General features: G+C 44.6%; 2 protein-coding genes across 5 annotated transcripts in view; both read left to right on the top strand.

The window, feature by feature from the left end:
* The first annotated feature begins 791 nt into the window (after positions 1-791).
* LOC115250141 (hippocampus abundant transcript 1 protein-like) lies at positions 792-10,966 on the top strand. Its single transcript, XM_029837314.1, has 12 exons — positions 792-1,096; positions 4,038-4,136; positions 4,548-4,610; positions 5,284-5,411; positions 5,852-5,966; positions 7,158-7,376; positions 7,450-7,563; positions 7,756-7,827; positions 8,035-8,147; positions 8,374-8,471; positions 9,050-9,213; positions 9,469-10,966. Exons 1-12 carry the CDS (start codon positions 980-982, stop codon positions 9,739-9,741), a joined length of 1,575 nt encoding a protein of 524 aa, XP_029693174.1. The 5' UTR covers positions 792-979; the 3' UTR covers positions 9,742-10,966.
* A 1,106-nt stretch (positions 10,967-12,072) lies between these two features.
* The window catches only part of LOC105416515 (uncharacterized), a 3,995-nt gene continuing 1,082 nt past the window's right edge, over positions 12,073-14,985 (top strand). The window contains exons 1-6 of one of the 4 annotated variants that reach the window (XM_011604385.2): positions 12,073-12,217; positions 12,822-13,028; positions 13,119-13,232; positions 13,396-13,905; positions 14,161-14,277; positions 14,400-14,985. The exon at positions 14,400-14,985 is cut by the window's right edge and continues 1,082 nt beyond it. In XM_011604385.2, the coding sequence (XP_011602687.2) occupies positions 12,971-13,028; positions 13,119-13,232; positions 13,396-13,905; positions 14,161-14,277; positions 14,400-14,911 (1,311 nt within the window). In that variant the 5' untranslated portion in view covers positions 12,073-12,217; positions 12,822-12,970 and the 3' untranslated portion in view covers positions 14,912-14,985. Of the gene's footprint in view, positions 12,337-12,821; positions 13,029-13,118; positions 13,233-13,395; positions 13,906-14,160; positions 14,278-14,399 lie in introns of all 4 variants that reach the window. The other 3 variants (XM_011604386.2, XM_029837318.1, XM_011604387.2) reach the window with 3 other exon arrangements.

The raw sequence follows: 14,985 nt of genomic DNA, 5'->3' as shown, positions 1-14,985 counted from the left end.
GATCCATTTCCTTTAATCAGAATAATTGGTGCGTCAGCGGAGATTTAAATACGTTTAGTCAAACTATTTACGTAATAACGAAAGGAACAAGAGGAAATCAAATAAAGACAGACTTTTGTTTGGTTTGATTCGTTGTCTACACAAAATAAAAACGATTTTGGATACCAGAGGGGAGGAAAGGGCAGAGGAGAGAAGAGCGCAGGAGAGAAGAGGAGGCCAAAGGAGGAGGAGAAGAGGCGATGGTAGAAGGGGAGAGGAGAAGAGAGGGAGAGGAGGAGAGAGGGTGGGCGGAGAGGGGAGAAGGGGGGAGGAGAGGACGGGAGGAGAGGAGGGTGGGAGGGGGAGAGGAGAGGGGAGCACAGGAGAGGAGAAGAGGGGGAGAGGGGAGGAGAGGAGGATGGGAGAGGAGAGGAGACAAGTGAAGCCAAAACCATTAATCATGTTTTGATTTTATTTCTACTATTTGCAGAAGAAGATAACAACAAACAAAGACTCAGAATGAAACAGTATTATTAAAAAGTTGGACTAGTTTAGTAGCTCAGGGGTTTCCATGTCCCAAATGTACCTTTAATTGTAGTTGAGTTTCTTTTCTTCTACTATTTTTATGGTTTTCCACTCTGAAAAGCCATAATATAAAACAGGAATACAAGAAACTACTGACTTAAAGAATATGTTGGTTTTTTTTTTAAAGTTATCATCAAACCACTGTGCGTGTTTGAGTGTTGTGTAACGGTTTAGCTTGTGCTTTTATTTTGAAAGGTATGGCGAATCGGAAGAGCTTCGATGGTTCCCTCCAGCTTGATGGTGTTCCAGACGAGCCGTGGACCTTCGTGCTGACATGACGACGGATTTCTGTGGCACAACGATTTCGTTCATGAAAGAGGGTTTTAGTTGTTCTTAGTCGGCTTCAATTCCACTCAGCTTTTTCAGGACAATATAAGGAATCATCCTGGAAGCTCCGGGAGAACCGCGCTCATCTATGCAGCATGGATGCTTCGTGTCGCGCGGCAGGTGTGAGGAGATGCCGGGGGAGCAGCCAGTGGCCCCCGGCCGGGTGGTGCTGGTGAAGAAGTTCGTTATGAGGGACGGAGCAGCGGTGGGTACCCAGTCCGCCATTTTACTTCATATAAATCTGTATTAATCATGATAAGCGTTGACATAAATGTCGTCTAAGGCGTTTATAGAGCGGGTGGTGTGGACACAGTGGACATGTTTGGCTCTGAACCGATCAGAAATGGCACCATTCATTTGCCCAGCGGGGGGTCGAAGCCAAAATGAGCCTGGACAGAGCTGCTCTCGTCCAAAATGGCTGTAGATGTGCGTTGTGGGACTCGGATGTGGCCTCAGACAGCCTGGCTCGGTGTGTTGATGATGATGGTGGTGGTGGTGGTGTGGTCAAAATGGATCCATTATCTGTTACATAACAGCGGATCCAGCCTGCAGAGCCCCCGTCAGCGTCCATTTTAACATCCAACCACCGACCGATTAAGATTTCTAACCCTTATTTCGCTTCTACATTTAAATCTACAGTTTATTTTACAGAGGCGGTTTTAAACAACACCTGTATGTGCAACAGGGAGCAAAAACGTTTATTTTCTTGCAACAACAACATCCAGTAACCAAATCTAATCAGTAATTGGATCATATGAGTATTTACCTCTTTCTGCTCATTTTGGAACCTGTATATCACCTGCAAGAAACAATTAAATAAATGTGTTTATTTGCACTTACATGTTCAAAGTAAAAATAGATCATATCAAATATCTTCCAGTATAAAATAGCACAAATAAAGACGGCTGACACGTGTTTACCTGGTGAAGCCATTAAATGAAGCCCCGATGAGCTGCCTAGTAATGAGCTTTATATTATAAAACTATTCTTCTAAACAAATCTGCTCACAGTGTAATAATAACTAAGTAAAATGTGACAAATGTTTACAAAAAATGGGGGCAGTGAAGGCACCAGGATGTTGGTCTACATTTGTCTTCAATAAAATATAACATTTACCACCTAAGAATACCAATCATCAAATCAAATCAAATCAATCTTTATTTATATAGCGCCTTATACAATCAAAATTGTTTCAAGGCGCTTTCCAGAATCCCAGGGCCTGACCCCAGACAAGCAACAGTGGCAAGGAAAAACTCCCCTTTAACAGGAAGAAACCTTGAGCAGGACCAGGCTCATGTAGGGGGACCCTCCTGCTGATGGGGGGGCTGGGTAAAGAGAGAGGAGGAGGAGAGGAGAGGAGAGGAGAGGAGAGGAGAGGAGAGGAAACCATGACCCAGTGGGGTGACAGAGGCCTGTCAGGTGATCATGTTTCTGGACCCCGGCAGCCTTGGCCTATAACAGCACAGCTAAGATGTGACCTAACGATTAGACGACCCCCTAAGTATGATAAGTTGTCTGTCTATGATAATAACTGGAACTGCAGAATTAGTAACAATAAGCTTTTTCAAAGAGGTAGGTTTTGAGTCTGATCTTAAAAGTAGCGATGGAGTCAGCCTCCCGTACCTGGACAGGGAGCTGGTTCCATAGCAGGGGGGCCTGGTAGCTAAATGCTCGGCCCCCCATTCTACTCCTAGAGACTCTGGGGACCACAAGTAGACCAGCATTCTGAGAGCATTCGCTGCATTATTCACAGACTCAGAATGAAATTAAAGTATTTAATTTATGGGCAAGTATGGGAAAGTATTTTTACGGGCTGTTTTGAACTTCTCCTGTGTTGTTACAATAGAGATAAAGCAGTTTTTTAAAAAAAGCCTGAATTTGGATTTTTGGGGTTTGACTGTTATGTTCCAGCATTTTGACTAAAGCTACAGAAGTGTGTTAGTGAATAAGGTCATTATTCATCGGGAGGGGGACACTAAATGCAGTCAGAAATAAGCAATGAGTTATTAAGATCAACAGCCTCAAGGGTCCTGAAAGACCTGGAACACCACAGCAGATAACTGAGAGGTGAATAAAATTACAAACGATGTACAAAGCACCGGTAACACCCAGGGATGTCGTCGAGGATGACAGAATGGTGGAGGTTTAGCGCCCACCTCACTGGGATAAACCAGACAAACCTCCGAGCAGCTGGAAGAGATCCCATGTGTCCACTTGTTAATGAAAGAAGGCAAATAAGAAGTTTATTCTGAGCATTTTGATTCACTTTCTGAGGCTCGGAGGGGTTGTCCTGAACATCTTCATCATCCTCATCCTTTTAGACCACAGTGATCCTGTTTGGATCCCGTTTCTGACCTTAAATGGAGCCTTGGACCGATTGGTCCTGTCTGTCAGACAGAAGTTTCCCCCTTTGCTCCTCACACTCATGGAGGCCCCCCAGGCTCTGTTCTACGGTGCTTGTTCTTCTCTCCCTGGGTCCACTGGGCTTCTTCACCTCCTTCACCTTCATGCAGATGATTGTCAAACATGTTTGATCTTGAGACCAAATAAATCTACACACACACAACTACTGCTGTGTTCAATGTTTCCCGCAGGGTTCCAACTGCACTGCTGACATTTGGCTTGTTGTTAATGTCCTATTAGAATTCCTGGAACATTGTGACTGTTTAAGATATAGTAGGCAGGTCAGCAGCTGCTTACGCTCCTGCAATTTTTACTTAATGTAGTTTAATATACGTCTGAGGGTTGAGTGGCTCTGAGCCGTGAGACGTCTTGTAAATCCCCTCATTTGCCAGCACTGCAGAAACAACTGCTGGAGGGAGAAATGGGATCAGGAGAGGAGTCACTGGATGAATCGCCTCTGTTGCAGCAGCTTTGGATCAAGAGCAAGCATGTTTAAAATGCAGCAGTGTTTGTTTGCTGCTCCTGATCTTGTGTTTTAGTTTTACTGCTGTGTTACTTTGATAGGAGATGAGCTAAAAAGAGGAGCTCATCATTATCATTCGGGCTAAAGATAGAAAGGAGTCCGCAGCACCACTTTAATCCTGTGGATCTGTGTCAGTGGGCTCGCTGTCCTCTGAACAATGATGCCTTTTATCTAAATATATCTATCAAACCGTGTATGTGTGTGTTTATGTGTGTTTCAGCTCCAGCAGGGCATCGGCAGGCCCAGTGTGTATCATGCAGTGGTGGTGATCTTCCTGGAGTTCTTTGCCTGGGGTTTGCTCACCACACCAATGCTGACTGTGAGTAACAGTAACGGTAACACTCCCCTCATCAAACCAGACTCTTCTCTCACCTCGCACGTTAACGACCCACTGGTTTTCAGTCCTCGTCCCGACACGACCCTGGTTGTAACACCGGTGTTTGGCCTCTTGGTCTAATGGGCAGTGGTTCTTCTCAATTCAGGGAGGCTGAGATGAGAGAGAGGCATTTTAAAAATGAGTTTTGTTTTGATTTGAATTATCGAGTCATAACCGTGGACACAAACAGCATGAAACAAAGACTTTATTTCCAGAATCTCCTGCAGAAGGTGTATCTTCTCATGTTCCTCCATCTGCAGCGACCCAGCTGTGATAACATTAAGAACAAACAGGAAGGTCCATTTTCTGTCCAGCTCAGTAAAGCTGAAATCTCTCATCTCTTTCTCTGCTAAGGTTTTACATGAAACGTTCCCCCAACACACCTTCCTGATGAATGGACTCATCCAGGGTGTGAAGGTAAGAACTGATTCTTGTTTTCACCAACCTTTACCGTCCGTCTGTCTGTTTGTCTGTCTGTCTGTCAACATTCTCATCAATAGGGAGGGCTTATTTTATGCTTTTCTTTAAAAAGCATAATATAATTGTTAAAACATGTCACTGAGATCATATAAAGAGCTCTAAGAGCCATATTATTTGTGCCACAGACTCAAAAACAGAATGAGGTTGTTGTTTTTTGGTTTCCATCATTTTCCCAGCATTGTCGGAATCTAACGTTTAAATACCGTAAGTGAGTGAATAGATGTGATTTCAGATGAAAACACAGAATTTTTACTCTTGTAGTTGATGAAGTAACAAAGACAACCTGAACTGTCTGACAGTTGAGCTAACTGTGTGTTCTCACATCCTCAACGTCCTGTTTCTGTTCCTGCTTGTAAATACCCCAAGTTGTCATAAAGCTACTTTCCAGTCAGAAGTTTGTATTTTGTTACGCAGTGAGAGTGAGAACCAGAACACACAGCCTTCTCACCGCTGAGTTGAGGTAGAGGACAGACCTCCTCCACTTCAGATGATCAGTTCAGTTGCCATAGCAATGCCTCCAGGCGCAGGCCTTTAACCCTGCTGAAACAGTACTGGGTGTCACTGAGACGCTTGTTAAATTGTGGACGCTGACTCACCTCTTCATGTCAAGGGCCTGCTGTCATTCATGTCTGCTCCCCTGATCGGTGCTCTGTCAGACGTGTGGGGGAGACGGTCCTTCCTCTTGGTGACTGTCTTCTTCACTTGTGCACCCATCCCACTGATGAGGCTCAGCCCCTGGTAATATTCACTGCTCTTGCTCAGACATGTTATAACTTCAGTAATAACCTGCCACACTTCTATCACCACCAAAACAGAACATGGGGAGCAAAGTTAACTAGAATAAAGAGTTCCAACAGTGTTCCGAAGAGTGCACCTGGACCACAGACCACCAGGCGGTGGACCCGTTTCCTCCTGGATGGTTTATCTTAAATAAGCTCTGTTGCGTGAGCTGGATTATAAGGGGGGACTGTCAGTAGCGGTCATTGTTACTGAAGTCTAATGAAGGTCCTGGTGCAGCAGGAGACTCTCCTACAGATCACACTGTAGATTTACCTCCTACATAGCCGAACATGTTGGAACATTTCAGGACTGATGTAGAGCGTATCTCCATATTTGAGAGCTTCTAGACGACACCAGCTGCTCCTTTATTCATTGCTGTGTCTAATGTTACCCATCAGGTGGTACTTTGCCATGATCTCCATGTCTGGAGCATTCTCGGTCACCTTCTCCGTCATCTTCGCCTATGTTGCTGATGTGACTGATGAACGGGAGAGGAGCACAGCCTACGGACTGGTAAGCACCCTGTTTGGACCTGTGCTTCTCAAAATGGTTGCTTTCCTGATCTGACCCTCAATATTTTCATGACATCATCTGAAATAAAAGTAAAAGAGGAAACAAACTTGACCACAGTAAATAATAATAAAAGAAAATAGATAAATAAGTTCAGGTGGAGCAAACAATCCTTAATCAATACCAATTATACTCTTTAAACTGATTTAAATAACTCATTTTTCTGTTAGGAAATTTACAGTGTGAGATCTACTATAAAACAGTAAAATTTAATCATTAGAACATATTTATCATGGTCCTGAAAGCCAAATATAAGGTATTGATCATTGAGACTAAAGTTTGAAAAATAGTCTGATAAAATAAGATGTCTTTCCTTAAACAGTTTCTAGGTTTTAAACACAAAAACAGCACAATTTGTTACGAACTGCAGACATGAATCGAGACCCCAAATGCAGACACAAGACGACTGGATATGGTTGAAAACAAGTTTTACTGAGTTTTTACTGAGGTCCAAGTCCAGTACAGAGCCACCCAGCCTGAAAACAATGTGATGTGATGTGATGGATGCGATGTGATGTGTACATGTGGTGCTTGGTGTATTAAGGCCACTTTTCAGAACACCAATGAATAATTAACAACTAACCCGATGTATAATAACATAAAACTACATAATAACAGTGCAGATCAGGTTCTCTGTTCAGATGGGGCTCAGGCAGACCCCCCCTGAACTCAGTAGAGATGTACAACTAACACATCTGTTGCCAAGGCGATCAGTCACTTGACTAAAAAGAGACATTTCCCAAATGTGCAGCCTTTCAAATGTCTGGAAGACACTTGAGTTTTCCCAACAGGACACTTTGTGAAAACTTTAAAGCAGGAACAGCTTGAAGAAAAGAGAACCAGGACAGACGGTACAGGGCCGATGGGCTCAGCAGGACTGCACTCATCATCTCAGAGGGAACACGCTGTCGGCTTTGTTTGGGCTGTTGAAAGTGGTTTTGATTGTGCAAAGACCTGGAATTAGCTGGGACTCACGGCTTTAAAAGCTTATCCAGATATTTGCTGCACCATCACATCATTGATAGATTTGGTAAATTCTTATATCACGTTTGTACATTAAAGCCCAACAGTTGTGTGTTTAACGAGGGGATGTCGTGCATTTACGGGACCTTTGGTTGTCTGTGGCTCCACCAGGTATCGGCGACGTTTGCAGCCAGTCTGGTAACCAGTCCGGCCATTGGTGCCTACCTGTCAGCCTGGTACGGAGACAATCTGGTGGTTCTGCTGGCTACTCTGATCGCTCTGGCTGACATCTGCTTCATTCTGCTGGCTGTGCCCGAATCTCTGCCTGATAAGATGAGGCTGAACACCTGGGGCGCGCCCATATCCTGGGAGCAGGCTGACCCGTTTGCTGTGAGTTGGTACATCTCGCTGGCAAACAGCGACGCTGTCACAGCGAGTGAAAATGAGCTTCTTTCTATTCCAGTCTCTGAGGAAGGTTGGTCAAGACCCAACAGTCCTGCTCATCTGTATCACCGTGTTCTTATCCTACCTGCCGGAGGCTGGCCAGTACTCCAGCTTCTTCCTCTACCTGAGACAGGTGACGCACATGGTGGCCTGAAGAAGCCTTTCTGTACTCAGTAACAATGATTCACTTACTGTTCTGGTTTCCTAGCAGTGATGTAACCTCACACACACTTTAATAGCGAGGCGTGTGGAAGTGATGCTGCTTCCTCAGAGCGTTGTAACTTACCTCCGTGACAATCATAATGATTTCTGCATGTTTCTCTAGGTCATTCATTTCTCCTCAACCACCTTGGCCATTTTTATTGGAGTGGTGGGCATCCTGTCTATCGTAGCACAGGTAAAACAGGCCGACACTCTTTAACACTCTCATAATGCTCCACTTCCTGCTCCATCCTCAGTGTTCTTTAACATTGGTTTGCTCATCTTGTGGGTACCTTGTCTCTTTTGCTAGTTTTGGTATCACTGGAAATTGATTGCAGAGATTTCTGACTACAAAGAAGAATTGAATGAGATCTGAATCAATCCCCCGTCTCTCTTTCCTCAGACACTCCTCCTCACTCTGCTGATGAGGACTTTGGGTAATAAAAATACTGTTCTGCTGGGATTGGGCTTCCAGATTCTTCAGCTGGCCTGGTACGGCTTCGGCTCCGAGCCATGGTGAGATCTGTGTGTGTGTGTATGTGTGTAGTTTGTGTACTGTGAAAAGTTAGATTGTCCTATTTTATTGCATATGTGTCGTTATTTCCCCTGCCACATGTAAATGATAGTGAATAAATGTGATGTAATGTAATAAATGTGAATTGTTTTTGCACTCACTCCCTGTGTGTGTGTGTGTGTGTGTGTGTGTGTGTGTGTGTGTGTGTGTGTGTGTGTGTGTTAACAGGATGATGTGGGCAGCTGGTGCTGTAGCAGCGATGTCCTCCATCACCTTCCCAGCTGTCTCTGCTCTGGTGTCCCAGTCTGCTGATCCTGATAAACAAGGTGACTCTCCGTCTCTGCTCTCACCTATGTCCTCTGTTGGGGCCTCTGTGGTTGTGTGTTGTTATTCAAAGCTGGTGTTCTTCATTCCTTGGTTGTTACCAGTGACTATTTGAGTTACTGCTGCCTTTCTACCATCCGAACCAGTCTGCCCAGTCCTCTCTGATCTCTCACACCAACAAAGCGTTTTCAACCGCTGTTCCCCGGATATTTCCTTTTTTTTGGACCATTCATAAATCCCAGTTGATCAGCAGGTCCTGACATACTCTGACCAGTCTGTCTGGGACCAACAACTAGGCCATGTTTACTACAATTTGTCTTCAATTTGTCTAGCTTTCAGACTATTAAAAATTAACTACATGTGTTGTGCTTTTGACCGTATGCGCTGGATTTTGTAAGAGAAGGTTTGACATTTGAGAAATGAGAATAAATAAAATCCTTTTTTTGTCATGAACATTAATAGTCCCAGTATTGAGTGGAGAAAGAAGAAGCTCAGAGCTGTGCTGGCAGGTTAAATATATCTGCAGACAGCATTTAGTCCATGTCAGCAGCAGTAATGTGACTGTTATTGTGACCTCCAGGTGTTGTCCAGGGGATGATCACAGGCATCAGAGGACTGTGCAACGGCCTGGGTCCAGCTCTCTACGGATTTGTCTTTTTTCTCTTTAATGTGGAGCTCAACGCCATGGACCCCATCCAGGGGGACTTCAACATCGACCCGTTGCCTCTGCAGAGCCCCACTGAGGTACCAGCTGCAGCTGAGCACACGTTAGCTCAACCCTCCTCACATGTGCAGTCCAGTACCTGCTGCTTTTAATGTTATTTTCAGACTTTCTCTGCTACCAAGTCCATTTTCAAAATTAAAATCTTACTTTTCTTCATCCACCGTGGGATCTATTGCATTTATTTCCGTGTTTACTTGTTAAAATAGAACATTTTTTGCGCTGAAGATGAAGAATGGAACCTTTAAGATATGTTTCTCTCTCTGTGCCCCACATAGCGAGCGCTCATCCCTGGCCCACCCTTCCTCCTGGGGGCCTGCACCGTGGTCGTGGCCTTCCTGGTGGCTGTTTTCATTCCAGAGAAGCCCTCCTGCTCCTCCTCTTCCTCCCAGTTGTCCCTCAGTGAGAAGTCCCACACGGATGGCAAAGAGTCCATGTCAGCGCTGGCCGGCGTGCACATCAACACACCTCTCCCAGGCAGCGATGAAGAAAGTCCTCCCACTGCAAACCATGAGGACTTTGAGCCGCTCCTGCAGGACAGTATTGTTTGAGTGGAAGCTGCTTTGATTGCTAATTTATAAGACTGTGGAGTTTAAAAAACCAGCAACATGTTTTCTTTGCTGCTCAGTGGGCTTAATTGTGCTTTTATTATCAGAAGATTGTGGTTCCTGGCCCTGAAGGCCACCAGGCCTGTTTGTGGGGGTACTTGCATATGAGGTGAAGGAAGAGCAGCAATAGACTAACAGGTGGTTTATTTGTTCTTTGAGAGCAAAGGAATCCGAGCCAACACCATTTAAATGGAAGCTTGGTGGGATCGACAAACGGTTTATAACAGAATGTTCAGGTTGGTTATTACATGAAGGAGGCTTCTGCAGTGATCTTGTTCATCAATATGCTTGAAGTTGATTGTTTTCATGCAGTCAGAAAAGGTATTTTTACCTTTGCTGTTTTATTTGGAATTTGCAATTTTTTTTCCATGCTGTGATTTATTGTTGGTGGTTGTTCTTCAGCCGGAGGATCTATAGTGATTTATAACATTTTTGTTACGTTTTCTGTTTCTAACTGTGTGTAGTATTGTTACCGTCCATCTGTGAGCTGAGAATGTGTGAGGAGCTGACAGATGTGTCGCCTTGGAAAGAGTGAAACGTTAAATTTGTGAACTTTTATCCAGAGAAACTATACAGGCCAAAATATAGTTATTATATCCTCAGTAACAACCAAACAGTGGATCCAATTATCATTTGATGTTCCTGTTTATTAGTCTACCTCAAATGTTTTTAATTGATACAACTTGGCTGTACCACTTTTTATCGAGTTTTTTTCTTTTTGTTTTATATCAGAGTCAGTTTATGAGTGAGCAGCTGCTGGGAATCATATTTGACTGTATCAGTAACAATAACTGGTCCTTTCACACCTTTACGTCACAGTTCATAGAGGTCCAGGCCAGTTTGTAACATAATCAGCCCTTCTACACACACACACACACACGCACACACACAGTCTTCTGTCAGACAGAGAATGTGGGGGGGATTTTATTTCCTCCTTATGAAATAAATGTGTAGAATATTTTGCTGAGCCACTTTTAGCTGGAGGTCATGCAGTGTCTCAGCTTTGATAGCCCTCTGAGTTAAAGGGACTTTACAAAAGCTTTAGACAGACTTTAGAGATAAACCAGAATAACATGATACATTTGCAACATTGTGCACACAGTTAATACCTTGAAATGTAAATGTAGATGTGAATGATGTAATGGTCTGTATATAACGTTGTGTAGGATCAGCTGGGGTCCTGGGTGTTCTGGGTATATTTACATGCACTCCAATATCCTGGCAACACGTCTGTATATACGTCTGTGTTGTGGGTGAACTATGGTGTGGGAGAGTCCATTTTTAGTATTTAATTTGAAAAATGATGTGAACTCATGCTCTGAACTCTTCTGTCCATCCCAGTCTCCAGTAGAGATGTGTGCGTCTCTCCTCTGGCACATGAACACTTGCAGCTGCCTTGTAATTTTTTAAAATATATTGATTATATTTGGAAAGTTGTAACTCTTCAGTGTTCTTATATAAAAGGTGCTAAATCTGGCTTTACAGATCTGCAGTTCTCTGATTAATCAAACATACCCTCTGCTTTTACACATAGAATTAAGACTTTTGTCATCCTACTCACATAGAAAGGAAATGTGAACAACAGAAACACTGTCAAGGAAAATAACTCTGAGTCTTTTCTCAGGCTTTCTCTTTCTTTTCCAGCAGGGCTGTTCAGACCCGGCCCTCAAGGGTGCGGTCCAGCCGGGCTTTCTATCCTTCCAGCTAGACAACTTTTCAGCCTGGTAGGATAGAAAACCCGACTGGACCACACCCTTGAGGACAGGGTCTGGACATGCCACTTGCAGTCAAACTCATCTAGTTTTTTTTTTCCATTTTGGTGTCTAGATATATTAATGGATCATAAAGAGGATGCTAATCTGACTGTGAGCATTTCCTTGATTGAAGTCACCTCCCGAGGCCCAATAGAAATAATGTAAATAATATCTTTGGACTGGCTATCTGTACATGAGTGGAAAATGACTGTAAATACTAGTCTCGTCTGGAACTGTATGAGCCAGGTGTTGGTTGGTGAAGAATTAAAACAGAAAACCTGATATTCAAAGGATGTTGGGTATTTTTGTGTGTGCAAAGAACCTTTACCTTATTTAAAGCCAATATGTTTATATTTTTTATTTAATAAGTTGAAAAATTTCTGTCAAGAAGGGGGAAATGCTCTAAAAGTGCTCTAAATTAATTTATCAAGTCAATTATTGACTCTATTTTATGTGTTATTGATATTAATTCCGGTCTCCAGCGACCTCTTTGGGCTTTGTTGCTCAACCAATCAGAACGCGCCTCGTGGGTCACGTGACGCGGCAGCTCTGAAACGGGACGGATGGCAACAAGAAAACACGCTGGAGGCTCCGGTCGACCTCACACCGGTGACCGGGGCGGATCTGGCCTGAGGTTCGGAGGACACACGGGAAGTCTTGTCAGCGTGAGTTTAAACTTCCAGTAAGCAACGATAATCGTTCCATGAAAGTCGCCCCTTTACGAAGGTGTGGTGTCGGATGACCACAACAATGGCGACCAGCAGCTGTCAAGTTTACGGTGTTTGTGAGTAAAACAGTTGACTTTGTTGGCTAAAGCTGGAAACAAACCTTTCAAGTTCAACCATATAAGTCGACAACTTGACACTTGACAAGTGTTCGACAAGCTGAACAATTAATTGCAATCAAATTAAACTGCACAAGCCCCTCAAAGTAACTAGTCTGATTCATTTAGTGCTAATGCTTTATTAACCTTTAAACAAAGGTCCTGAAAAAATATCTCGTGTGTGTAATGAATTATTATTGTAACAGTGTTTATTAGTTTATTGTTACAGATACTGTAGTGTTTATTACACAAGTCTGACATGAAAAAAGCTGTTTATGACAGTATCTTCACAGTAAACTGTCTTTGGGGTCCACAATCCCGATCCGTCTGGGACGGTTTATATTGGAATTGTCTGAAATGTCCCTCGCATATGGAGGAAATGATTTCCAATGAGGATCATGTTGTGGAGACTCTTTCCTCACACCGAGGACCTTTGTCTCTTTCAGGATGTGGTGGACTCTTGGTAGAGGCAGAAATGCTATTTTGACTTCCTCAAGCAGTTGGTTGCAATGACATTGAGTCAAAGTCCACCCTTACTGTCCCAGGACCAAAATGTCCATCAAGTCTGAGGGCCTCCCCTGCTGTCCCTAACGACATGGTGAAATGCTGTTGGACTGAGGAGAGGGAGCGAGCTCTGATAGCGTTCTACTCTGGTAAGAAGCGAAACACCAAGGTAGATGAGTATCCGTCCTCACAGGGACAGAACTGTCTGTGGTTGATGGGAATGTTGTGTGTCACTGCAGAACACTGCTGTCTGTGGAACAAGAAGTCTGAGAACCACAGCAACCGCCAGCTCAGACTGAGACTGCTGGAGGTTCTGAGCAGTCAGCTGTCCGACGCCACCATGACCTTCTCAGGTAGCAAGGACAGAGGACAGTCCTGCGTATCAGGACACTCGTTCAGCATGAATCAGGCACAAACCCTCCAGATCCGTTCTGAGGAGACGTGACAGATTTCAGATGCAGAAGTAGCGAATGTGAATCCCACGTTTACGCGCTGGTGTGTTTGTGTTTTCTGCAGTTGACGACATAAAGTGCAAGTTCAAAAACCTGCGGACGGTTTTCAACCGAGAGTACAAGTCTGTCCAGGCCAGCAGGACGTCGGACAAACTGCACCTGTCCAAATGGAAGCACTATCAGCAGCTGCTTTTTCTCTGTGAGTCCTGCGATGAAGATGAGAGACTGGAGGAAGAGCAGGTCCTGAGACCAGTGGAGGACGAGAACATGGAGCCAGAAAGCCTAACCATTTCCTCTGTGATGGGAAACCACTCGTCCAGCTACACCCGACCCAACAGGTTGAGCAGGTCGTACACTCCCTCCAATGACACGAGAACAAGCTGCAGCGCTGCTCAGCAGCTCTTCCACCCTGCATCCTCAGACACCAGTAAAGCCTCGTGTCAAACACCAGGACGTGCTCGCACTCGGCAGGTGTCCACGCCACGTTCATGTTGCTCCGACAGCCGGCTGAGTGTCGACTCGCGCTGCCACTGGAGCGACACCAAAGTCCAGCAACTCATATTATTTTACTCTGGTCAGTGACCTCGGCTTGCTTTTCATAATCACCTTTTATCCGTTGACAAAACCTGGTTTTGAACTCATTTAGCTCATGATGCTCAAGTGGGTTAATAAAGAATACGGAGGTTGTGTTTGGCAACCATGTCTACATCAGGTTCAGGTCATTCCTCAGTGTTCTCACAGCTTTAGAGAACATGCTGAGGAATGACTCTAGAAGAACGCCAGTTTTTCTGTCCTAACCGTGTTTTTGTTCCTCTGCTCTTCTGTCCAGAGCACAGCTCTCTTTGGAACCACAGGTCTGAGAGCTACAAGAACAGGCAGCTCAAGCAGAGTCTGCTGGAGCTGTTGAGCCGCCTCCTGTCAGATAGAGAACCAGTCCCCTTCACAGGTAAACAGGAACGCTGCAATGTCTGAGCCTGGCTGTGCAACGCCTCCTTCATGTGGGGGCAGGTTCTACTCCAACCCCTAAAAATGACAAATGGGATTAACTTGTACTTCTTCGCCCTTTAGTGAAAGACATAAAGACAAAGTTCAGGAACTTGAGGACTATCTTCCAACGTGAGCACAAAGCAGTCACTTCCAACAAGACCTGCGGCTCAGAGGACTTTTATCTTCCAAAGTGGAAACACTATCAGGACCTGATGTTCCTATGTGACTCCTGTGGTGAGGAAGAGTCAGAGGAGTTGTGTTTTCAGCGCCTGGATAAAGCAGATAAAAGCCTTGAAACCTTTCCCTCACCCACTCCTTCAAACTCCCAACGCTCCTCACCTCCATCCTCCCCGTCCATGTCATCCTCTCACCCTGAAGGTAGGGGGCGGAAGCGAGTAGCCCGAGACTTGCTGCGTTCTGGTAGTGAGGTGCTGGACTTGATGAGGGCGTTCTGCCAAAGTCAGCCTCCATCACCCCACACTGGGTTCCTGAAGTACGTAGAGGAGTGTCTGAATGAGACGCCCCCAGACAAAGTGAAGAAGTTAAAGAAGAAGATCATTGAGATGATCCACAGTGTGTCAGAGGAGGTTTAGGATTTCTGCTCTTCTTTCATTCCAAACTTGACCTTCTGTAAAAGATAATAACCTGTCTCTTCTGCACAATCAGT

Source organism: Takifugu rubripes, chromosome 6, assembly GCF_901000725.2.
Source record: "Takifugu rubripes chromosome 6, fTakRub1.2, whole genome shotgun sequence".
Taxonomy (NCBI): domain Eukaryota; kingdom Metazoa; phylum Chordata; class Actinopteri; order Tetraodontiformes; family Tetraodontidae; genus Takifugu; species Takifugu rubripes.
This window is presented reverse-complemented; position numbering and strand designations above follow the sequence as displayed.